The sequence below is a fragment of the Pteropus alecto genome, unplaced genomic scaffold (genome assembly GCF_000325575.1).
Source record: "Pteropus alecto unplaced genomic scaffold, ASM32557v1 scaffold389, whole genome shotgun sequence".
Classification (NCBI taxonomy): Eukaryota; Metazoa; Chordata; class Mammalia; order Chiroptera; family Pteropodidae; genus Pteropus; species Pteropus alecto.
The window spans coordinates 734,099-760,870 of NW_006443569.1; the positions used below are offsets into that span (position 1 = coordinate 734,099).

General features: G+C 33.0%; 1 protein-coding gene across 5 annotated transcripts in view; it reads left to right on the forward strand.

The window, feature by feature from the left end:
• The window catches only part of GMDS (GDP-mannose 4,6-dehydratase), a 607,022-nt gene that overhangs the window by 140,562 nt on the left and 439,688 nt on the right, over positions 1 to 26,772 (forward strand). For all 5 annotated transcript variants that reach the window (XM_025041522.1, XM_025041523.1, XM_015599051.2 and 2 more), the window contains exons 3-4: positions 5,600 to 5,687; positions 7,236 to 7,345. In XM_025041522.1, the coding sequence (XP_024897290.1) occupies positions 5,600 to 5,687; positions 7,236 to 7,345 (198 nt within the window). The remainder of the gene's footprint in view (positions 1 to 5,599; positions 5,688 to 7,235; positions 7,346 to 26,772) is intronic.

Consider the following 26,772-nt stretch of genomic DNA (forward strand, 5'->3'; position numbering starts at 1 on the left):
GATCCACAAATATTGGCATTTGAAATTTTAAGAGCAGATTTGATTCTGATAAAGACAGACAATAGAAGTCCCACTTGGCAAGTCATAGTTAATGGGAGGAATGAATCACTGAAACAATGATTGGCAAGAGAAGAGAGGGTTAGGAGTGAGTTCCATAAATTGATAGAAACAAACACTATAGACAATAGAGATGGAAGGTACAGAGCTACAAAGCCTAACCAGAAATGATTCCTCCTCACAGCACAGGAGAAATGTGAATTTTGTAGGAACAGAGGGAGTAAAAGGGTATTTATTCATGCTATACTCAATTTTAATAGGTTGATGTGTTCAGTTTTAAGAGATTAGTATAATTGGAGGATAAACCCTGAAGAGGAATCTCATTGTGGCGCAGGCTTTATCTTTTTGTGCTTCAGTCAAAGTAAATGTGAAAGTGATTTTCCTAAGAGGCTGCATTGGAAAATTTCCAGAATTATCAGCTAGCTGTCTCTGGTTGCTCAAGACCATGAGCAAAATAATAGGATTAGTAAATTACATGCAATAGGATAAGAGGGGGACATACCTGTCCATACCTGAATTGACAGGGTCAACATCAGCAGTTTTGGATAAGCACTCCATAGGTTCTCAACCTTTAGTATGCATCAGAGTCACCCAGAGACCTTTGAGATACAGGTAGCTGACTCAGATCTGGGATCTGCCTTTCTAACAAGCCCCCAGTTGTTGCTGATGCTGATCCCCTGCGTACTGTAGTTTGAGGACCACTGAAACTAAAGGTTCAAATGAGATCACTTAATCATAAGATATCTTAATTTGTGGAGCCTTGCTTCTCAGAGCTCTCATATTATTTTGAATCTTTGTATAAGAGATATCACTAGGCTCAGAAGTAACTGGAAACAATATACTTTGGGGTAGCAAAGTACAAGCCAAGAGCAAATAAACACTGGAAAGAAGATCTACAAATTCTATGAATAGGCTTAATACTGAGACTGAGTTCTTCCTAGAAAAGAAAGGGGCAAACTTTAATTGGTTAGCATGGCAAGAACAGTCTTTCATTATGAAGATGAGGGAAGCAAGGTGAAGAGTAGACAGGGTAGTGATGATGGGACTGCATAGGCAAGAACAAACTCTGTATGAAGAGTTAGCTTAGCATAGTTAGGTGTACTCGTTAGGTATACTCTTTTACTCCTTTCCAATGAAATAAGCAAAGTAAAGGTATAAAAAATGTGGCTAACTTTAAAGCAAAAACATACATCGGTATATGACTCGAAAAGGAATATTGTATGTTAATAGACTGATTTGTCATAGTTAAATACTTTGTATGACCTCACACATTAAATACTGAAGCTTTGGGGCATGGTCATCTGATGTGGACAATGAAATTCACACATCTGATCATGTTTTGAGTGAACTGTTTAATGTGAACAAGTGAAGGAATTCTTTATCCCTGGTCCAGTTCTCATTGAGAAGAGACTATTTAAAGGTTTAAATTTAATGATTTTTAAGGTTGTTTCTTGATTTTTTTTCCTCAAGATTAAACATTAAGGAGAACATAAAAAGAATGGATCTAATACTAGTTCATTATAGAATACAGGTGTCATTTTATGATGGGGAAAACTAAGAATTGTCAGGATTTAGAGGAAATCGCCCTTTAAAGGTTTATATATTTAGTTCTACACATTGTTGGTGTGCAAAGGATAATTCTTTATACCTTCTCAGCCCACTCAGAGCAAGGGAGGTGAATGAGTCAGTTCAGCTCACTGTGGAGAGGAATCCCTTGGGCTCTGGTGCTGGATAGATAGCCTGTGTCCTCTTCCTCCTCTGCCACTTGTGGGCTCTGTGGCCTTGTGTAAGTCATTGGGCCTCTCTAAGATTTAGTTTTTTCACATAAATTGGGATGTCTTGAAGATTAGGTAAGACAATCCATGGAAAACAGTCTAGAGGAGCTCTGTGGGATCTGTGGGGCTTATTGATACAGGAGGGACAGATGACACAGTGCTTGATGCTGACAAGCCAAGGGACGTAGATTTTGTAGAGGGCTGCTTAGTCCAGTTAATTAGCATTAGCAAAAAGCAGGCATGTTACATTGCCTAGGATCCTAGCATATTCCTTGTCATCCTAAGGGAAAAAGGAAACTTGACGGAAGTAAAGCTTCTTGCGAAACTACATTCTAGTTTCAAGTGCCTTTCTTAGCATCATTGTTAGCAGATTGGCCAACAACATACTTTGGTACCCATTTTGCACTAAATACAGAAAGAAGCCAGAAAAATGAAAGGCAAAGTTAAACTGTTTAAAAGCTAAAATTTGTCTGGGAATATATGGAAAATCTATGTTAAAAAACTTGGCAATAACTACAACATAGCATATCAGAATTGTAAATAAAGAATAAGTAAATTGCAGGTTCCCCTTCCAGGAGATGAACTATAACTAGGAAGATCAGGAGAAGAGAAAAGAAATGGAATATAAAGATTGTCCAGTTGTTCTCTCTGATAAATTATTTGTTAGAACATGGAATTTCTATGATTCCATTCTTCCTTGATCTGTGAGAATCTTTGAAATAGTTTTTCTAGGTTGTTGGATATCCCAGAAGCTTTGGCAAAAAAAAAAAGGCAAAGCTTTTTATGGATTTCATTTTGAAACCATACCGAGTGTTGGCACAATGGACCATATTTACCCTTTAACATGACCACTTACTAGCTGTGTGGTCTCAGGCAGCATCCTCATCTGTAGAATGGGAATAGTAATAGAAAGGTTGTGGTGAAGATTAAGTGATTTAATGTTTATAAAGAATAGTGTCTGGCACATTGTCACGGCCATGTAAATGTTAGCTATTGATGTTATCTACATAATCTAGACTTTTCAAAAGGCAAGTGGCATTAAACATCCCTGGAAGGCATCCTTGCCTCACAAGAAAAATACAGACACAAGTATTTGAAATATAGTGATAATACGTTCTATTTTCTTGACATATATACATACATACATACATACATACATACATACATACATACATACATACGTAAATGGAGGGAGGTGGAGGCAGAGAGGGAAGGAGAGAGAAAGGGAGGAAGAAATGAAGAAAGGGAAGGAAAGGAAGGAAAGAAGGAAGGAATGAATGAATGAACGAACGAATGAATGATGGATTTCTTTAAGTATTGCCTAATCAGATTCTAGGTTTTGATGTTAAACCAACTTTGTTCTGACATTCAGAGAATTTGAAATTTTCCTTTTCATCACTTAGTTAAATGAGACATGAAATTTGTCAAAATACTCCCATTTATTTTAAGACTTCAGTTTTTCAGAATTATATATTTTTTTTGAACTGTAATTTAATAATGATTTTGATTAAGTTTATATGGAGTCACATTTAGTTCATTTATTTTTTCACTTTGGTTTTCTAACTCCTCATCTCATTTCCCCTAATAATCCTTATAAAAACAAACAAAATGCCCTACATACATTTCTTTATAAAGAGAAAGCTGCTAATCTCAAATTCTTAACTAGATTATCCAGTTTGCACACATTTTGGCTTGTCTTAAAGTTTGTATTTCACCTGTCTCAGAAGCAGACAGACTTAGCTTTCATTAGTTCTTAGAACAATACTTGCTGTCATGGATTAAGCATTTGGCAGGTCTTTCTTTCCTGTATACATGTATAACAAGTTAGGAATGAGGGAAAATTAGAATACCTTTTTTTCTATTAAAAAAGGCAACCCCAAAACTAGTGCTTAATGCTTTATTGTCACAAATGCGATATTAATGTCCTTTGTTATTTATTTGCTGAATTCTGATATTTATACTGAATTCATCAATATCATTTAATTTTTATCAGAGCCTTATATGTTTATGTACAGTGTGTATGTATCTGGCATTTCTCTTTGTTTTGGGTTGTTGGAATATGGGTCTTACCCAGAATTCAACAATTAAGAGCAAAAATAGACGTAACCACATTTTTATTAAGTTTTTCATTGTCAGTTAAATTATTTGTTTTTAGAACATATAAATTCATCTCTATCCAATGAAATAAAGTTCTGCTTACATCAGAAATTTGTGTTTCAGAAGTAATTTTGGTAGTAAATACCAATTTTGCTATGTAGAAGTATATATATGAACTTTTTTTTATTAAATAACATTTATTAAGTTTGTAGAACAGTTCAACTTTGCAATCAAGTAACAATTTGAAAAATTGGAGACCATTAAGTATAATAAATCCTAATATGTTATTTTCTTCACTTGTAAATTAAGAGATGGATATGTATACCCAAATCTCAACTTAATATTTCCCAGATTTTACTGTTTACTTCCTAAAATTTCAACCAAGGTTGTTATGTTCCTTTCTTAAAATATTTTTATGTTTACCAAATTTTCTTGGGTTTAGTTCTTTTGGAAAATAGAGTAGATGAGTGCTTTTCTCTTTCACTAAAGCAACTAACCAACAGAATTATTAATTGTGGGTGTGTTGTATCTTTTTTGCAGACATCAATTTCTCATGTATGCCATATAAAGTGATGATGACATTTCTTTCTGTTTGAAAGAAAGTCTTATGTGCTTATAATTTCCCCTTGCAATTGGAATATTTGAGTCATACCAAGGATTAATTTTGGTTTGAAATAGACATAAAATGATTGAGTTAAAACACAGAAGTGTATTCAGCTACAAATGAAACTACCCAACATTAGAAAGAACACTTCTAAAATAAGTGAAGGATTAAAACTGCCACCAGTAGAACTGGAACTTGGGCAGCAGGTGACATAAGCTAGTATTAGCATTGGCAACACAAAGGGAGCAATCTTGACACAAGAAGGAAGTGATACCAGTTCTTGAATAATTTCTCTTATGTATGAGACACAAATAGTCTTTTCTTCAGTATTAGAACAGGTATGCTTTCTTTTCCAATGATTTTTTTTTTTTCATTACACTTATGATAGTTAAGTCAAAGATAAAAATAAAAATCCTCTCTTCATTTGAGTTTTCTTCATGTCTTAAATCTAGTAGTTCATAAATCTTGTCCCCAGCTTGTGCTATTTAGCTTTCTTACTTTTCCACACAGCTGCATATTAGCAGCTGTTCTCTGATTTTATTTGTAGACCCAGATACATATAAATAATAGGTGCAGGATACAAAAGTCTGAGGACACTGGAAATATGTGGTGGCATCGAGCCTCTCTGCTTCATGTTTTGTGTTAAAGAGGCTGCAAGGCTGTTTTACTGATATGGCTTCATGTGGTCTGTCTTCAGTTTCAAATTTAGGAGATATTTTTGTCAGCAGTAGGACTGTAAGTGTGCGTGTGTGTTTAGAAAAGGAGACATTTGAGTATCTACGACTAAGCATTTGCTGTGAAGTCACATAATTATCTAATTACTTTTGTTGAGATTGGCAGTAAAAACACTGGTGAAAGATGAAGGTAGACGGTACTGGTGGCTAGAGGGCAGTGGTTGGGGAGAATGTAAGCAGTGGAACTATTTCTCATAATTTAAAAATAATTTTTATCGATGTTATATATTTTTTCACAAAGCTAAACATAAGCAAAAGAACTTCTGAGTTGCTTATTAATTCTCATTACACATTTATAACTTATTCTTATCTTTCACGCTATAAAAATGCAGGTTCATGGAATTGTCCGGCGATCCAGTTCATTCAATACAGGTCGAATTGAACATCTGTATAAGAATCCCCAGGCTCATATTGAAGGAAGTAAGTAATTTTCTTTTTATAAAATCTCTTTCTATAACTTCCTACATTAGAAAGTATTTTCAAATGTCATTTTTCTCAAAGTCCATCAAGTTGCAGTTATTTACCCACTAATTACCTGCATTAAATGCTATCTGAATGTTTTGAAAACCCTTCATTGCTTGTTGCCCCTGGATCACACTGTCATCTTGGTTAGGCTGTTACAAGGATATTGGTCAGGTAATGCTACTCCAGAGACCAAGAGTAGACATGCCATCGATCACCTATCTCCAGGTGTTACTATCCCCTCAAGTGAGATTAGTTCCATATTCACGGAGCACTTCTTTGCTTTTTACATTTAGTCTAATTAAGTTCAGCAATCTTTCTACATTTATTTAATTTTTTAAATAATTTGTGAAGGCAGGTCTAAAAACAAATGGCAGTAAAAACTATATTTAATTGCTTTACAGATTGTTGTCAGTCTGCAGTCGTTTGTTATTTTTGTTAATAAAATTGCCTGCATGTAGCTGTACACTTTACATAGCACAGTCACAGTGTTTTCTCATTTGATCTTTCCAGCAGCTCCCGAGGTTGTGAATGAGACCGTTTTACAGATGAGGAAATGGAGGCAGAGAGAGGTTGTGACTTCATCAAGGCCACACATCATGTCAAAGACAGCTGAGACTAGGATACAGGGATTTTTAACTTCACGTTTAGCTTGCTTTACCCATTCAGTTTTTCCAGCTAGCAGGGATGATCTAGTCATCTTGTAAACCGTGATTTTTTTATTCACTTCGGAGCCTGGAATATTACTTGTACAGGTGGTGGAACTGTCTTCTAGAAAGATGACCCAGTTGTCCCCGGTAAGGGGACAAGATTTACGTTTAGGTTAACCTTAATATTTAGGCTATTCATTATATCTTCCTTGAAAATTGTTATTTTTGTGTAAATTACAGAATGATATTGCCATTAGATCTAGACATAGATCAATATTGTGTAAAAATAACAAAAAGATCAAATTAGCAGATCACCCATATGTATGTGTCAAATTCTTTTACTAATGAATTCAGTGTATGGCTCTGCTTAGATTTAGGGTTAGACTAGGCTAGTTGTCCTTTAATCATTTATGTCACTACTTTGGGCATTTCATGGATAGCTTAAGGATTGATTATGAAGTACTTAAAAATTCGTGGATAAAAGTATCTGAACATAGCTGTCTTCACTTTTATCAATGTGTTAGATTTCTTTAGAGAGTATACACATTATGGTGAGATTTTCTTTGAATCTCACTCTTATGTAACACATCTTATAACCACCTGGGAGCCATAAGCTATAAGCTATGTTAATTGTATAACATCTGTCATAATATTGAGATTTTTAAAAAAGGCCATCTGAGTTTTACAAATCCTGTAGAGACAAAGTCAAGAAATCTGAGTATCTTTCTACTACTTAGGTTTTTAAAGACTGCTTCCCCCTACTAGTCTGGTTTTCAGAGTTTCAGAATATGTATTTCAGTTTTGATATTTTGAAAAATTGGACTTCTGTCTAATGCTATGTTTTTTAATTCTAAAGACATGAAGTTGCACTATGGCGATCTCACCGACAGTACCTGCCTTGTGAAGATTATTAATGAAGTCAAGCCTACAGAGATCTACAACCTTGGAGCCCAGAGCCATGTCAAAGTAAGCCGTTTTCATTATCACTGGGTTCTCTAGCTGTGTTCATAAGTTATTCTATATTTTATTTGCTTCTTAATACAGTAATACAACCACTCATCCCAGTCTTTAAGTTTAATCATTAATATTAGTTTGGATATTACTGAATACTAATAGAAATACTAATGTATTTTTTAAAAGTACATTTTCTGTTATTGAACAATATAGTAAAATATTACTGCTAACATTAAAATAGCAGTATTCTATTTTGGGGTTGCTCTTGTAGTTGTGAGCCGCACTTAGATGTATTTTCTCCCATTTCAAATCACATTGTAAATGAAGTATTTTGTTAAAATATTGGAAAATGTAACTCAATAAAACTTCTATTTTAATATAAATTTTTTGGTAGCGGTTATATTACTGGCTGAAAAAAATAGTACTTTCGAGTCCCAATAATATGTTAAAATTAGTGGAATTAACTTTATTATAAGTAGTAAAAAATCATTGGAAGAAAAACTTCGTAGCCTTTAGTCTTCTCAGTATGATATAGCTAATGTTGATTTCTTTTCCTTTATTCAGATTCTCTGGTAGTCCATCTACCTCTCTTTAGTTTTTTTATTCTGGAACAAATTGCAGTATACCTGAGAAGCCCATCCCCTGGATTCTAGTAGTGCTTAATTCAAGTTTTTGTTGCAATATTCTAGTGCTCAGTTGAGTGAGTGAAATCTGAAGCCTGGGATGATAAGAGATCTATTTAGATACTTATTCAATCAGGATAGTTAGTGGAGCTTTGAGATAAAAGCAAACTAACTCTAAGTTAAAGCAGCTCCCTAAAACAATCTATCAGCATTTTTTGCTGTTTGATGAATGAATTCAGCAATCTTTCAGAAAGTATTTAAGGTGATTTGCTGTTTCTCCATATACTCAACTTTAGGCAGAATGGAAGCTATGTGCCTGTTTTATATCTCTGCTATTTTAAGGGAGAAATTATAAGCTAGATCAAATGAAACCAGGTATAGAACATAGAGAAATATAATAGTAAGCCCAGTTTTGTAATTGATATCAAATGTAAAAATTGAGTGTAAATCCTTATAACTTTTCTGTAAAATGTTAACCTTGAAGGATGGCGCTTAGGCGCTCATACTTGTTCGTGTTATGTATCTCTCTATATATATATATATATGTGTATATATATATATATATACATTTTAGAGAAAAGTTATAAGGATTTACACTCAATTTTGTATATATGTATATACATATATATATATAGAGAGAGAGAGAGAACGCGAACAAGTGTGAGCGCATATATATATGTACGTATGTATATATGTATGTATGTATGTATGCATATAAACTTCTTAATTGTCTGTGGTGTCTCAGAAAAATAAAAGTTTTACCCCTTTCTTAATCTCTGATGATTGTGTTTTGTATCCAAGTTTAAGCTTTGAGCTGTGAAAGGTATCAAGATTAGAGCAGAGCGGGTTTTCTAAATGATTCTAAATGTATTTTCTCATTTTGAAAGGGTATCTTATGCAAACTATCCTTTGAGAGATAATCACCCCTTTTTTCTATAGAGAAGCAGTGACTCTTTATCACTCCAGGAATGAAGACTTTATCTCTAATTGGAGCAACCCGTCCATCTTCCACATTGCAATTTATCTAGCTGTTTCTTGGCCTTCTTGACTAACCATGAAAGTATCTTCCAGATAAAATAGAATGTTTTGGAATGAATGCTTCGTTATTTAATTTCCTTCGGATTAAGAAATTTCCTCTGTGATTGTAGATAGTTTATCACCTCTTGAAGCTATATAAACTGGCATGGTGTGTGATTCATGAAATTTTATGAAAATTTATTTATAGAAGGTCTTCCCCCTGCCATTTTGGTATTAAATGAGTCAGTCTTCTTTTTATAAAAATGTTTTTGTTGTTCAAAAATTCTGAAATATTTTCCTTACTTGAAGTGAACTTAACAGTATCTGGTTATCATTCTAGGGTGATTGTACTATAAGTATAGAAGATGTAGGACATTGAGTTTGATTCCTTCTAAGTTGCTGTGTATGTGAAGTTTATCTGTTTTTATTTTGTTTTACCTGCTTCTCTTAAAGCCTGGTTAATTGGCAGAAAAGAATTTTGGCTTGTAAGATCATTTAGCCCTTTAACAAATATTTGCATGCATGGTAGAGTAGAGGACACAGATGTGTAAAACCCACTTCTGTTGTGGAGGGTCTCAGTGATTTATGGCAAGTGACAGATTCTGGCATTAATATTTTTGAGTCTTTAGAGAAGGATAAGAGAGAACTTCAGTTTGAGGGGATTATGCGTGGTGTCAGGAGGTTTAGGGAGGAAATTTATAGACATAGTTAAGTGAGAACTGGTAGTTAAAATGGAGGTAATAATATAAGGCCAAGAGTTAGAAGTGAGAAAACTTGGATATGTTTGCAACATGATGAGCATTCTAAATTACTTTAGCAAAAAGTTTGAGGAGAATTGTGAGGTAAGGCTAGGTAGGACGTTGGGCTACATTGGGGTATTCTCTACATGTTTTTGAACAGGGAAAAATAGATTCAGAGATGAGTTTTATAGATAAGAGTCTAGAGGTAGGGCTTTAGAAGAGATAGGAAACTGTTGGATGAAGTTGGTGGTATTAGAAGTGGGAATGATGAGGATGAAACAGGATGCCTGGTAGGGTTGACTCCTCTGCTGACAAGATATGAGAATCAAGGGAGAGGGAAAATGGTGCTCCATTGCCCAGGGTTCCAGATAGCTGATGGTACCAATACTAGAAGCAGGCATTCAAGGAGGAACTGTAGGAATTGTGTAGAGGAAATGAGAAGTTTCCTCTTGCATACGTTCCACTGGCAGTACTTGAAGGACATTCAATGGTGAAGCAGGTCATGAAATAGTTTGAAAAATGTGAGGTTTGTGAGAGATTTGGCGGTACGGGGTTATAAATTCAGTTCTAGGAGCTCTTGAGATGCCAAGGTGACAGATGGAAAAAGAGGAGTAGAAGACTGAAGATTAAACCTTGGGGACATGCATGTATTTATAGTGTGGAAGGAGCAAGTGTAGTCACTGATGATGGGAAGTGTAGGAGATGAAGAGGCAGGAGGGTGGAATTGTGTCACAGAAGTAAAAAAAAATAGCTCATTCAAACAGGAGGGGATGTCAGCGGTGCTAGATAATTCAGATACATCTAGGGGAATGAGCACCAGGAAAAGGTCATTGGCCTTGACAGTTAGGTTAGAAATGATTTATGACTTGTTAAAAGAGCAGTTTAGCATTATGATAGAAGAGTTAGCCAGAGTGCAGAGGGTTAGAAGTTAGAGGGTTACGAGGGAAATGTAAATTGAGTGGATTCTTTTCTAGAAATTTCTTGGTGTGAAATTTCTTGGTGTAAGGAAGAAAGAAAATTTGATAAAGCCCACTTCAGCATCAGCTGTAAGTTGTTGGGTCCTTCCCAAGAATTTCTGATCCATTAGGTCTACAGTGGGGTCTGAGAACTTACATTTTTAGGATATATCCAGGTGATGCCGCTCCTAGTCTGAGGACTTCACTTTGAGAAATACTGCTCCAATATTTAAGGTTTCTTGGTTTATCCATATATAACATAAACCTTAAATGCATTCTTCTTAGGACTTCTTCCTTTAATGTATCAGCCTTTGAATCTGATATAGAATAGGCCCATTCTTTGCTGGTTAATGACTACATGTGCTTTTAAAGCCTAATACTATATATACCTACAATCAGGAATGATAAGAATGTAGAGTTTATGGAGAATCCGATATATGTTTATACCAACATTCTTCATATTCAGAAATCTTTCTCTGAGCAGTGTGTAGTCCATGAGAATAAATGCTGCTTAGGTACTCCTCATATTTTAGGGGAATAGTATGAGTAGAAGCTGTCAGAAAGTCCTTTAAAAGCCTATGTTCCATGCCACTATATCTACTGTGATCTAATGTCAGATTGATTCCTAGTCGTTGAAAGAGTGGGTGTGGGACAGGAGCTGGCATGATGGCAGCTGTGATGACAGACTGCCAAGTTGCTTGGCGGGGGTGGGGGTGGGAGGATGGAGGTGGGATGTTGGTGTGTTTCCTACAACTCCCAAGCTCTGTGCCCCGGGTTTCAGTCTGCCTGTTCTCCTTGCAGCTTGTTAGGGGTTAGGATGGAAAATACATATTTTTTTGCTTGTAATTAATTTCTCTTTATCAATCAGCTTTGTAGGATTTATTGTATTCATAGACAATAGTTTTTTAAAAAAATTCTTTCTGACAGTGGAATGCTTGCAATAATATTAATTAAAATACATTTCTTATTATTTGGTTTGGAGCCCTTTTGAAAGAAGGTTCTAATATTAGCACACTTTGAATTTAATTTTGAATCCGTGACTTCTAGACTGGGCATTGTTTGTGTTGGCTACTCTTTGCATAGAGTAGTCTTCTATCACTCTCACTTCCAGTTAATTTGATGTGGGCTATGGTATGCTAAAAGTAAGGAAAATAAAATAATAGGAAGTTGGTCTGGTTTCCTGTAGGAAACCAGTGAAGATGAAATTGGTTCTTGGAATAAACCCACAGCAGTCTGGGAAATACTGACTGAAGACATTTTTTTCTGAATCATAAACAGAAAAATTATGACTCATGAATTGTAGGTCATTGAAAGGCTGATTCGATCTTATGTGGGAGAAAGTGAGAGGTGACTGAAATGTACTAGTTGTTAAAAGTAGTTAAATCTAGCATGATGACATCTTTCAAGTAGGAACAAATTATCCAATGTATAGTGTTGACCATTTTGATGGGGAAATATTTTAGGAGTCTTCTTTATTGTTCTTTTTTTTCCTCTGTAAATAATATTTTTTTAGTAATTTCTGTTTTAAATTTCTTATCTGTTCACCATTCATTACTGACATATATTGGATTTTTCCACTTTTCCTCACAACTTCTTTGATAATCTTATATCACTCTTGAAGTTATAGTGTTGGATGAGATCTTTCTACAGTATATCTCGTTCATTATTTCTCCCTTTCATCTTACAATGTCATGTTGGAATTGCCTTTGTTTTTTTCAAAGAGTGAAAATTACGCAATCATGGAATTTTACTTTTAACAAGTTAAAAGGAACTTTAGAAATAATTTAATATGATTTTCATTTTATAAATGAAGTTACCTGCTGAAAGTCACACATCTGGTTACTGGCCAATCCAGGACTAGAACTTAGATCTTTGAATTCTATAGTTTATATTAAAGACCATCCAAGAAAATGATTATCACTGCTAGTAACAATTCTAATGTAAGATAGTCCTCACCTTAAGTACTTTCTTTCCCCACATATCTTTTTTATCTATTTTTCCCTTGTGTCTTTAGTAGAGACAGTCATTTACACTTCTTTTTTCAGTTTTGAGAAGAATTTTCAAATTCCTTCTCAGTGTTGAAGACCATTATTAAGTTTTTCTTTAACTTTGTTATATTCAGATTGAAGAACTCCATACTTCTCATTCATTTTCTAACTCTTTATCTTTATTACTGTCCTTTCCAATTCTCTATAAATGATTTGTTTAAGTTTGTTTCATGACAACTAGGCAGTGTAAGTACCTGGGAGAAAATTGGGGCATGGCTGAGTGAGTGGGAAAGGGATTTCCTCTTCTAGGTGTGTAGGACCAGTTAGCAGATTCTGAACATGGACGCGTAAGAGCCAAGTCTAAATTGTCCACATAGTGGTACTTACAGCCCAGAAAGCTAAGCAAGAAGCAAAGTTGATTGTGAGCCAAGTAGCTAGTGTAGTAGTCAGGCACCAAGTTAGAATCAGGGAAAGATGAGACAAAAAAGCTAGTCTAGGGAATGAAGCTGGGAATTAAAACATGAATGGGAATTAAAGAATGGCCCCTGGGAAGGAGACTGAGCAATTTAATTACCTGAATTAAAAAATTATCATCTCCATTAAAAAAGTGTGGCTTTTTTTCTGGCTGGTTCTGAGAGTTGAAATTTATAGCTGGAGAGCTAACCCCTATATTTATCTCCAGGAAGCCTAAACCTCTTGTGGCTGCTCTAATTGAGTGGAGGGTGGTGGGTGACTAAATGCATTGGGAGAATTGCCTTATGGTAGGGAAGGGCAGGTGCCTAGTTTGAACATCTGGTTAGTTCCTGAATAACCCAGTTATAGAACAAAACAAAATTGCAACAATGTGGCTCTTTACTGTATAATTAAAGCAAAGGTAGGGGGTGGCCTATTAAAAACCCAGAGCAAACAGCAGAGAGGGCTGTTCTCCTATGTCCTTGCTCACTCTTTTGTTTATTTTGGATCTGGGCAGCCTGACAGGGAGGTGTGAGTAGAGCAGGAAAATGAGGACTAGGTGGGGGCATAGCTATTGCTGTTAGAAAGAGAACTGTCAGAACATCCTTAAACGTGGGTGAGGCTCTAGCCCCACATCCCACACAATTGCTTGTTAGAGTCAAGTTGTGTGAGTACAGCTATTAATTCTGGTTGCTGCCTTTTACCAGGCCCTGTGCCAGCAGGATGCACGAGGGGCTTACAGATGAAAAGCATTGTGATGAGTGTTAGAATAGATGACTGTGTCATGGGGCAGAAGGGAGGAAGCTTTTCATGAGACACTGTAGTATAGACAAGAGTTCTCCAATCAGGGATACACATCAGGATTCCCAGGATACGTTCTAAAATTTCAGATCCAGGCCCACCCCAGAACCTAGGCTTGCTGTTTTCCCTGGCTTCAGATCCTAGCCATGTCACATGCTAGCTATGTGACTTTGGCAAAGTGCTCAACCTTTCCAAGCCTCCTTAGGTTGTGGATCCTGTGAGCCTCTGCACTCGCTTTTGTTTGTAATACTCTTTCTAGATATCCACCTGCCTTATTTCCTTAACTTGTCCCAACCTTTACTTAAATATCAGCTTCTCAGCAAGGCCATCCTGTCCGTCTTATTTATAACAATAACTCTCCTGGAAGTGGCTGCATGGTCCTATCTGAGCAAGTACTCTAGGAAATAAAATAGTAGGAGCTGGGGGAGAGGGGGACAGGAAATGCAAATTGGCCACTCCGCTATTCCCGCCCTCCGCCCCCAGTTCCTGTGTGTTCCTTGCTCATAATTTCGGCTAACATGAGAAAATTATCCACAGAAATGAATGCAGTAAGGTAATACAATGAGTCAGTGTGCCATTCATTTTGGCTTCTGCCTGTGATGGAGTATTGCCCTTTGCCACAGCTGCTGTTTGAAATTGTATGCAAAAATGTTTTCCTCACTCAAATGTCCGTAGTTCCTGCCACTGAAACTTTAACTTGTTATGACATATCATAAAGGGGAAAATGGTGTTTTGGAGCTTTTGTTTTTTATTAAATGGGCCATAGAATTCTGAAGTGAAAGAGATCTTGGCAGTGAGCCAGCTCAAGCCTTTATTTCAGAAAGTGCCGCCTGGAACTTCCATTTGAGGAGCAGCAGAGCTCACTATCTAGGCTGGAACCCAGAGCTGACGCCACTTGGTTTTCTTGTCATACTACTAATCTGAGACTGATGGGAGGAGGAGGTGTCACTGAAATATGAAGGAAAGATAACACAAGACTCTCATGTTTGAGGTCTTACCTCTCTCATCATTCTCACCATTTATTACAGTGAAATAAAGTTTTGATGCAGTAGGTTTGAGTTAGTAACATTGTTTTTTCCTTGCTGGAGGAACTGGTTATAATTAATACCACATGAGTAGTGTTTGCATAGCTAGAAAGATCCCCAAATACAACGATACAAGGTGTAATGTTAGTATGTCAGTGATACTAAAATAAAATTAGTATGAAGTTAAGATAGAAATCCACAGTACTAATTCATCAGGAATGATCACAGTTGTTTTGGTTAGGATAGTTCAATTCAATTCAATATAAATTTTTTATACCAAGAGCCTATACTCTCCTGGTGTTTAAGTTTCCCTAAAGGCTATGGGAGACTAATGATATTTGCTACTTATGTAATCAGAAGAATCAGTAGCTGAACAACCAGAATGAGTAATTTGTTTCTATTCAATGCTTACTTTTAAAAAAGAAATTACCAAATTAGTTATATGACTGTACTGTCAGTTAATCTGTTTCCTAAGATTTAAAAATAAACATTTGTTTTAATTATGCAAATATATTTTTGTCCACATATTAGTATATACCAATTATAACTCCATGTTAGGTCTCTAAAGATAATTTATTTTGCTTAGTAGATATATAAATTGATATAGGCTTATGTATTTTATGAGATTTAAAGTTAATTCTTACGTTTTCATATGTAATTCTTATATGTGCACAGAAACATAAAATCACTCTAGATAGCAAATTATTAATATTGAAATCACGAAGGTACCTGTGGGCAGAAGGCTTTACTTAGTAAAGAGCAGTGAGTGTAATTTTGAGAATATAAGTATTAATAAGATATGTTTGTATTTCGACCTAATATCTCTGCATACTATAATGTGTCTGTTTTTGGAAAAATTAATTCCCTTACAAGTGAAGTGAGTAAGGTGAATGGAGCAAATACTGGATGCTTTTACTCTCCATAGATAGGCAGCTTGGGTGATAACAAATCTCTATGCTTGCGTTTTGCTTGTCTTTGTTCTCCCAGACTCTGTTTCTTCCTGATAGATCTTCTTGTCCATCACCTAGGCAGGCACAGTCCCCTTGATATTTAAAAAAATTTGGTAGCTTTTTTAGTTTGTTACAGGGTGAAAATGCAGTATATAACCTTTAATTTCATAATTTGATGTTTGTGCTTACAGTGCATAAACTGCATAAATGGTTCTTAGTAAGAAGTTAACATTTTTATCTTGTATTCATGAGGGTAAAGCAGGACTGTTCACTGCTGGTGGGTCCCATGTCTCATCTGGCTCAAATTCTTCTTGGAAGTCTGTTATGGATTTGAGCAATTGAATTCAAATCTAAAACCACTTAAAAAGTTCTTTATAGTCCATTAAGAATTTATATGAGAGAGAACACTCTATGAAAGTTCTCCTCTCCCTGTTCAAACGGATTGTTTGCTTTATTGGATCTAGGTGGTATTGTAATTTTGATAACAGCTAATAATGTTTGGAATTTTGCTTATAATTAGTGGACCACACAAAGGTATGTTTGTTAAGTTTTGTAGTTTTAATCCACTTACAATTGTGACTTGTTTACAAAATAAAATCCAAAGTATTATTTTAGCTTTGCAAAAATTAAGCTAAAATAATGCAGATAGCTAAATGCACATAATTTATCTTAACATCAATTTCTAGATGTATTTATAAGCACAAATACTAAACAAATAGTAAGTCAGCGAAGGTACTGTGAGTGAAACTTTTTGTTTTGGACTTGTAATGATGAATGGAAAAGTGTTTTTGGATTCTCAATTAGATTAGAATATGTGAGTTGCATAAATTAAAATGTAGACATAAATAATAACTTGTTTAATACCACAGGTTAGATATATCTGTCCTCCTCCTCACACACAAAAAAACTTGTGTGTAAATTTAAGAATTTAAACTTAACAGGTCTTTTAAAACACCCAATAGATCTTGATATCAAATGTGATTCCTACTTTATCCTCTTAGTACGAGTGGAATTTTTAAAATTCTCTGTTAAACTGGATTCTTAAAGTTGGTGTAATAAGATAAAATGAAACCTTTTCTATTTCAAAGAAATTTAATGTGTAAAATGTTTTTATTAACTTCTATAAATTATTGATTGGCTACCTTACCAGTTTCAGCAAGAAATAAATTCTAAGAAAATGCTTTAATTTAGATTTCTATGTTTTCAAAAATTTCTAGCATCAAAGATTAGTAGGTTTCATTATGTTACTCTTTTTAGTAATATTCACATAATGTATACATTGTTTAGAGATATTAATAAAATAATCATCCATGGTGAATTTGAATTTGCTTTATTTACGAGTAAATATGCATTCAGGCTTGGTTTTGCTTGTTAAACTGTGTTAAGTACATTGTATTGATAGCAATTATGCAGTTACTGTAAATGGCAAATTGGTAGAGGGAAGGCAGCTAATGTGAGCTTTTCATATTGTTTGTTATGTCAGGGTAAAACCTTTTCCTGAGTCTCCTGTCCACTCCCTCGCCTATATTTTTTATTAGTGCCAGTTTATTTAACAGTAAAAAGTGTTTTAGAAATTGGTATTGACAAAATAAACCTTTAAGGAGCATTCTTTAGGACTATTAACACATCATTGGTCCTGATTGGAAGTATCAGTCTTTACTGTGTGCATTAACTGTTAAATGTTTTAGTAGAGGAAAGTTTTTGTTTGTTTGTTTTGCTTAAGGTTCCCATATGGCTCACAATGGAGTGTTTTTCTTATTTGTTTGTTTGACAGTGATGTTTGTCAAGACAATTCCGGACAAGCTAGTCAGTATTTAAAGGGGAGGTTGAGAGGTTCTCTAGTGTTCTGATATATTTTTCCATTTTCCCTAGAAAAGAAGCATTCGAGTGCTTGACTGAGGTTAGTTGATTATTAGGTCACATATTTGAGTTATTAGTACTTTAGATAACTTATTAGTACTTTTAAGTTATCTAAAGTACTAATGGTCGCTTTACATTTATTTCATATTAAATATTGTAAAAGTGTTTTGGCTTAGTGATCATTTTTATCATATCGTTTGACAAGATATTTAAATTGTAATTTTGCAAAAATTAATTTATTTTATTCTAACTATTTAACGACTTAATACTTAGCTTTTCTTGTTATCTTTTTTAAAAAATCTTAACATTAGAAGTTTCCATATTAGCTAAAGTTTATCAATAGTAGTAATGGAAAAAACTATTGGTTTTGGTTTATGTTAAATAATGCATCTTAAGTACTCTTCCAGTTTTAGAAAGTTGCTTCATCAAGAAATAAATAGAAATTCCTGGTAAGCTTCTACATTCTTGTGGGGAAGCAAATTATTCCTAAAACTCCCCTTGTCATCTGTCTAGAGACGTGATTGTTTTTTCGAATAGGGAAGTTCTGGTGCTTAGAAGAGTGTTGTACTCTTTTATACACATAGATGGCAGCAAAGTGTTATAAGAGAGCGGAAGTCAACCTTGTAGTTATAATGAAAGATGAGTGACAATATAAACTGACTTCTATCAACATAACTGCCTGTGTCCTGTAGTTAAACATAAAATAAAAAGAAAGCCACTATTGATAACCATGAATATAAGAGAATGAAGAAGTCTATAAGAAGCTATAAGACACTGAATTTCTGGACAAATCCCAGGTGGGAAAGCTTAATCTTTTAAGGTATGTCATCGACTCTTGTAAGATGATAGAAATCAGCTAAGATAATATGCATGTCAAAATAAAGAGACAGAGAAGGGCAGGAAGTACAAGTTGCAGCAGCAAGTAATGGCCTGCTGCCTGTGGGTACTGTAGAGTTTGGCCTGCATGTCTCCTTAGTTAAGCAAGTTACAAAGAGGAAATGTCAGTCCCTGAATTAGGCAAACATTCCATGGGAACATTTGCTCAAATGTCAGCATTTTAGAAAATAGAACTGCAGTCTATTATGGTCTGGTCCCCATGCCGGCTTTGCTACTAAACATACAAGCACAAATATATTTCTTCAGAATGAGTTTGCAATTAACAGGTAATTTTATGTCTTAATTAACATTCCTAAATAATGACATAATCACTATAACATGACAGTCATTATAATTAATATTTAATATGTGTCTGCTTCTGAGGAGCTTTCTGTGGCTTCCCACAAATTTCCAAGGTAATTTTCAAGTTTTAGAATTGAATTTGTTAAAATTACAGACGTGAGGCTCTAATGAAGTAAAATCATATATATTAGAAATCTGAGATATGGAAGCATGTTATAAAAAAGCAATTTATAATATTTTCTGAACTATCGAATCATGTCAGTATCTTAACTACTTATACACGTAATGAGGGCTCCTTAATGCCTCTAGAGTAATGGTACTAGAGTAATGGTAAGGGAAACATTTCCCTTACCCTTTAGTTTTTTTCTGATCTACTCTCATGCGATTTAGTACCACAGACTAATCTCTGTGTCACAAAATTGATTCCAAAGGTGTGTATAACAACTAGCTCAAATGCAGTGTCTGGCAAGTCTCTCTTGTGACAGCAACTTATTTCTCACATAATTATTTTTTTAGTAAATTTGATATCTTAACAACCTTTTCCCTCATTTCTGTGTTCAAAAATAACACTTAATATAATTTATTTCTCATACTTAATAAAGGCTTACTTGAGAGTATATTGCCGTTCACTTTCTAGCTGCTTCAAGCAAACGAAGTTAGGAGGGAATGTGGTTTGCCAGGGTGTGCGGTGGTTTCCAGCCCCATTTGCTGTGCACTGTAATGGGCCTCAATGTTGTTTTAATGAAGCATAAAACATATTCCGGCTGTTGCTAGTTGCTTACTAATGATTAAATGGTTATACTTTGTCACATATCAGTAGAAGAAGAAGATACACACATATATATGTTCTGTTTTTCTGTTTTAAACAACTATTGTGTTAACTTCAATTTGTATGCACACATAAGTCTGTCTTACTCTAATTTTTTTAGTAGTGTGGGCTGTGTAGACACAAGAACTAAGAACAAATCAAAATTTGAATTTGACTAAACTTGTAATTATTTTATAATTTTGCGAGCTTTCAATTTCATTAATTAAATGGAATTTTATAAGATGAACTTTCACTATCATATAATTCTTAAAACCAAAGTCTAATATGTGTGAATTACAGTTATATATAATTTCTTTTATAAATCATTTCAAAATATCAAATGTATTTGTTTTAGGAATAGATTTTAATATATATAATTTGTTTTAGATTATCATCTGATCCTTGATAACAACTTTTAATTAAAATATAATATGTTTTGCAGGTGATGGCATACTTTTTCTTTTACACTTTTTATTCGTCTTTGGCAGTCATTAGACTGTGCGTTTTTTCTTAATTGGGTAGTATCAATCAGATTACTTATGTGACCTTTTCACTACCACACTTTTCATAAAAAGGACAGTATTGCAGCACTACTTCCTCCAACTGCTTGGTTTCACATAATCATGTCTAAAATAGGCAAATTCAACAAAAGACTATTGTTTTAAAACTTTTTAAACCAATATATTTGATTTCTTAATATTATTAGCACTGGCCTATCAATATTTTCTTGATAAAATATTGTAAATATTTTACATAAACAATTAAATGTTGAATAATTAAGTTTTTTCAATTTGCTTATAACCTTTTAAACAGATTTTAGAAAGGATGCATGCTACAAATAACTTTGATGCACTTTTTAAACTAGAAAAACAGATTTTATATCAGTTATTTTATTGGCATTTTATAACCAATCGTAGTTTGGGATAGCTTTACATTTGTAAAATGATGAAATCTTCCACTATAATATGATGATAGCTTATGTCTTGAATATTTTTCCTAATGTGTTAACTTTCATGTAATTAATTAAGTAGCATCCAGTTTTGATCAATAAAATAGAGTACACTCTATTATTTGGAATTATACTGTCAAAATATTTGTGTTTATAATTCTTAGCTTTTCTTTAATTAATTATACCCAAAGTGTGCTTTAAAAAAAAAATCTGATAAAAATAATTTAAAATATATAAATGTTTTAAAAGTTATTTAAGTTGGTAGATAAGAGAGACTGTAATCCCAAAGCATATTTTCTCTTGTGACCATTGTTTTTCATGAAATATTAATAATCAGTGGAAAAATAAATTTTGTATAAATGTCCTAATGTCCATCCAGTTTTGGCTCAAAATTAATCTTTTAAAAAATTCTTTTTTTTTTTTTACAGGTTGCATCTTTATTTTTGGATTAAACACTTAAGTTCATGAATGTATTGCCCATAGTTTGTATTCTTTGAGGGATGATTTTACATAGATTTGATGTGCTCTCTCATTTTGTCAGAGATTCTTTTATATCCCTAGATACCTTTTCCCCCACTTCCTCCTCTTTTAGTTTCTTCTTGAGGATTCTACTTATCAAGTTTAACATCTTTTATGATGATGAGTCTTGGTGGTGCAACTTTCTTGGTATAGGGTCCAGAGACTAATCGATAAAATAGTTAAAAAAGTCTCCAACGTGTAAATACTAGCTTGTCATTTTTTTCTTGAGTTTTCTCTTTTGACAAGATTCATTGAATTTTCTTTTTCTTTTTTTGTATGTTTTCTGCCATGCTAATTCTGAAAGAATTTATATAGATTTATCATTTGGGAAAAGATGTATTTTAACTGATGACATAAATATCCCAGTTATATAGTTAGTTATCTGGTCAAAGATTTCAAGTTGCAAACCAGTCAAAACTCATCCTTTATAATGTATCATAAATTATATTTAGTATTTTTTCTAAAAATTTTTTAGTAAAATTTTGACATTTGAACATTCACAGTTTTAAAAAAGAAATGTCAATCTCAGCTTATATGCTCATTAAATATTTAATAGAAACATTGCAGGTTAATTATATCTTTTTTGTAATAGAGGTTTAAGAAGTTTTGATTCATCTTACTCATTTTCTTTCATTCTTGAAGAAAATACTAATACAATTGAAAACTTTTAGCGAAATCAATTCTCAGGATAAGAATTACATTTCTATGTGTACAACAAGAATAAATTCAGAGAATTAATGCTTGTCTTTATTTTCAGGGGCATTTCATTTTCTCCACTCTGGTAATCTTAATTCCAGATGTTAGCACATGACAGTCATGTAGTGTTCTAGTCACATGTTTGTTTGTTTGTTTTTACATTATCTCTGTGAACTGATGCTATATGTAGTAACTTGATTTGTCAGTTATATTGATTTTGTTGCTGTCATTTACTTTTTATTCGTAGTCTTCCATCTGTATTAAACTAACAACATGTTTGTTGCCACTTGTCAAATTCCTTACTGAATAATATGTATTTTATTTAAATTGTATTGTGACTTTTGACCTTCATGAATAGAGCTTCATAAAATTAAATAAAATAGTTTGTTTTATATACATATATTTTAATGAAACATCATTATAGTGATAAAAATATTGATTGTTGGAACATTTACGACATTAAGGAAACACCTAAACGTTGATAATGTCTGAAAATTTACAAATTGTTTATCTCTTAGAAATTTGTATTAAATATACAAGGTAACTACATGGTTGACATGTGAGCTGAGGATTCACTATATTGACAATTTATATTTATTTATTTAACCCATTTTTAATTATATAATCTATGATTTCAGCTTCTTCGATCTTATATCTGTGATCGATATACTGAAATGTAAAACATTCTAAATACTAGCATAGGATATTTTTCTTTATGAAAAGAAAAAAAATCAGACTTGTCAGAGTCTTAGTGTTTTTAGTCATGTAAAGCAAAACTGATGAAAAAAAATAAAATAAAATAACTTCTCCAGGCCTCAAGTTCCTCATTAGTAAAAATAGAGTAAGACTTTGGGAAAGAGGGAAGAGTTAGGTTATACACTCTCTAAAATCACTTTTAACCCTAAAATTCTGTGATTCTATGATAGGTTTTTGTAGTGGTATTATGCTTATTAATATAAATTATATATCATGTTTAATGTAAACAAAAGTTAATAAAAACTAAAGTTGAAAAGTTCAAACAATCTCTCAAAAACCATACTTTTGAGGAAGAATCAATTGATAGATTTTAGTATATAATGGTTTTCTCAAGAAGTATTTGAGATCATTTAAAGTAGACTTATACCTTTTCGAAAATTTAATACAGAATAGTGGAAACTTTGGGATGGAAAGAACGTTATGTTCCATTTTGTCGGAAAATTCAGAGTAAAGATGAGTACCCTGTAAGCTGTTGATCACACTCTTACCATGGGAATATCTTATCTAGAGAAAATTAATATGTGAACATTTTCTGTAAAATAGAAATTTGGTTGGATTAAATAAGTTGTTTTTCTAAATACTGCATGCCAGTTTTTATATATATGCATTTTAATAAATTGATTCTGTGGCATATAATAAATATCGGTGCCAGTGTTAATTTGTTTCTATATTTCACTTTAGTAGTTATGTCTTTATTTCTTAAAACTTTTAGACAATTTCAGTACAATCTGATGTGTCCCAAATTTGACCATCAGGGAAAATCAGGGAAAAATAAACAAACCTATTTTTGTACCTTGGATATGTTGAATATGTAGTTTGTAATTATTTAAACTAAGCTTGTAAGTATTATAAGTAACTTTTATTAAAGTACAACTTTCCATAAATTCCAGTTTAATGAATTGTTGCCGTTGCAGGGAGTGGTGGTGGGGAAGGGATTTATTTGGAGAAGTAGTTAAATTTCAAGTGTATGTTTGATTTGTAGTGTAATAGAGTTTGTCACTTGTCATTATTGGGGCTCTACTAAATGTTTGCTAAATGGAAGTTTATAATGTGAAATGTAGTGATTAAATATAGACGCTGATTTTAGAAAACAAAAAGTGAAAGTTTAAAAAATGTATCTTTAAAAGATAACATTATAATTTCACTGGCATGGCCCAAATTCATTATCTGGCAGAAAAAATATAATTATGTTTTAATTTTCAAGATATTTATTTTTTGTTAATTTTTTATTTGAATAAAGAATTGCTGTTTATTCCTAGAGTTTATAAAAGTCAGAGAAAAATACTACATGCTAATAAAACAATGCCTTTTTTTTTTAGCTATAGTTGTATTTAAATATTGTATTCCCAAGTGAGAGAATCCAACGTAATGTTATAATAACTAGCATAGAGTCAATTATTTTTAACTCATCCAGATTACTTTTTCATTTAGTAGCATTTCATGCATTCAAGGTGGTAAACTTGTTTTTAGGTTGGTGTTTTTTAAAGCTTATTATCAGTCTTATTTTAACCCCAGTTGGACATTTCTAAAATATTTACTCTGAGCTTTCTATGTTTCCTTATATGAATTGTGGAAATCTCAGAAGTTTTGTGTAGGGATTGCTATAAGTGTAACTCGAGTAATCATGTAAAAATTAAATTCTCCCCTACCTTTCTTCTGTTTAATTGTCGTAAGGAGTTAAGAATTTGTTTTTAAATGAAGTTATAAATGACATAGAAATTCTTAGATTGGTCTTTATCTTTTGCTATCTATAATAAAAACTAAACAATTTTTAAATAGTTTACTTTCTTCGACTAAGTTTTCATTATTTGAAGAGCAATTGTAAAAATAATTTATGTGTGATTTTCTTAATGTAATCCTAGCTTATTTTTTTTGCTGATAAAAGGAAGCATTTAATCAGCTTTATATTGTGTTTTTTTTTTCATGCTTTTGGTAGCTTATTGAAGTTTTTTTTCTTAAGCTGTGATTGTAAATTTGGAAGATGCCTGAAAATTAATTATAGACTGTAATTAATGACAACAATTTATTTATTTGACTTTTTGTCACTATTCTAACCATCTAGACTGGTGACTACCTTCTTAGAACTGGAAGACCTTTCTTCTTATTCCTTCATTTTACATAGTAGATAACTGAATTTCTAAAAAAATAATCTCCTTGCCTTGGGTTACCCCAGGTCAAAGAGCTAGGTTATGTGGGGCAGAACTGAGACTAAAGTTAAGGCTTTGTTACTTTTCATTCAGAGATAAATCTTCTCTACCCATTGCCTCTCACTTGCTTTGTCAAAGTATGACATGGATGGATTGCTTGGAATTCTTTCAAAGTCTTTCTTGTGTAATAATGATGGCAAAGATCTCAAGCATTTGTCAGGCGCCCCTAATACATATTGTGACAGCAGTTTAAGGGAAGGGGCAAGGTGGATTTATTATTAATAAAATATTAAAATTCTTATATTAAAGCCAAACATAATTTACATTCAGTTTCATCCCTCACTGCTCTACCTGTCCATTTTTGATTTAAATTACCACTCTCTCTTCACTGCAGCATACATACATCCTCCTCTTAGCCATCCCCCACACCACAACCCCCTTCTGTAGATAGGTGGTAAATACAGAAAGTTGTTAAAGGGCTTTGACTGGAACCATCTGTTTTGCTCTTTCTCAAAAGCAATAGACTGGGCATTATTTCATTGAGGGGAGGGTGGTATATATACACTTATCAATAATAATAAAATATAAGAATAAAAAATTTTGAGATTCCAAAAATTTATTGATCTTTAAAAGCTTCTTTTGGACTTCTGAGTATTCGTGCAATTCTTTTGTTCATTTATTACCTGGAACTTGGGAATATGTATGTTTTATTTTTCCTTTTCCTTTCAAATAGCATTATTTTCTTTGTAGTTTATATAGCATGAGATAACATTAAGATGAAATTATTAAACAGATTCACATTGTCAGTATGTACACTGACAATATGTATTCGTCTTTACTATCCTTAAAGATAAAAAACTTATTCTTTGACTCTTAAATATATGACTCTTAAATATAAAACTTGCAGTCACTAACTTAAATGGTCTCTAAATGTGTATACGCACAACTAAAATATAAAGCTGATGCTGGATTTTTATGGCATGCGGCTTGATTGGGATTTTAATGAGATAATTACTTTAGAACTGTTATCCATCTATTTGAGTTGGGAACCTCCCTGTTTGACACAGGTCAAATAAGTTTTTACTGTTCCCAGGATATTGAGAATTATTTTTCCCCTTTGCTTTTGATTAGTCCTAGAATTATTGAGCAATACGTGAACTTCACACCTAGAGAACCTATTTAAATATTTATTAGAAGTAACCATACATTGCTGTTAATGATTTTGAATTGCATTTGACCTAGTAACAGCTGTTACCGAACTTGACATTTTCCTTAAAATGACAAACCATTGATGTAGTAGTTTCCACTACATCGTTAACATGAAAATTTTTATTTTTTTTGAAATAGACACAGTGAGTGTTTCCCTTTCTAAGTTGTGCTTAAACTTTGCTTAATTTACACAACTGTGTGGTGTTTTCTTAAAACATAAACAAGTTCTGTTAACGAAAGAAAAATGAGATAAATATATGTATTTTTATTTGGAAATTATGAAATATACTTTATTTCTCTGTACAGATATTATGATATTTCAAGACAGCCTGAAATGTAATTTAGAAAGTAAATTAAGATTATCATTTTTAACTCTAAAATGAATGTTTACTTTATAAAATAATTTATTTTGGGGTTCTTTTTGATAAACTTTGTGTCATTTCTAAAGATTAAAATCTATTCTTTTATTCTGTAAATGAGAGAACAATTATGTAATGTCATAGCTATATCTGATTAATAATAAAGTCAAACTTTCTCTATACGGTTATTAGGTATTCTGATGTTCCTTTCTGTGAAATGTCTTTTCCTATCATTTCTGTTTATTCATTTCTTCTATCATTTTTATTGCTGATTTATGAGAATTTCTATAAATCTTTTATCAGTTATATGTTGCAGATACATTTTTCCAGTTTGTCACTGCTATGCTAACTTTGTGGTGTGCTTCACTGAACATTAATCTTAAATTTTCTATTAAGCTTGAGCC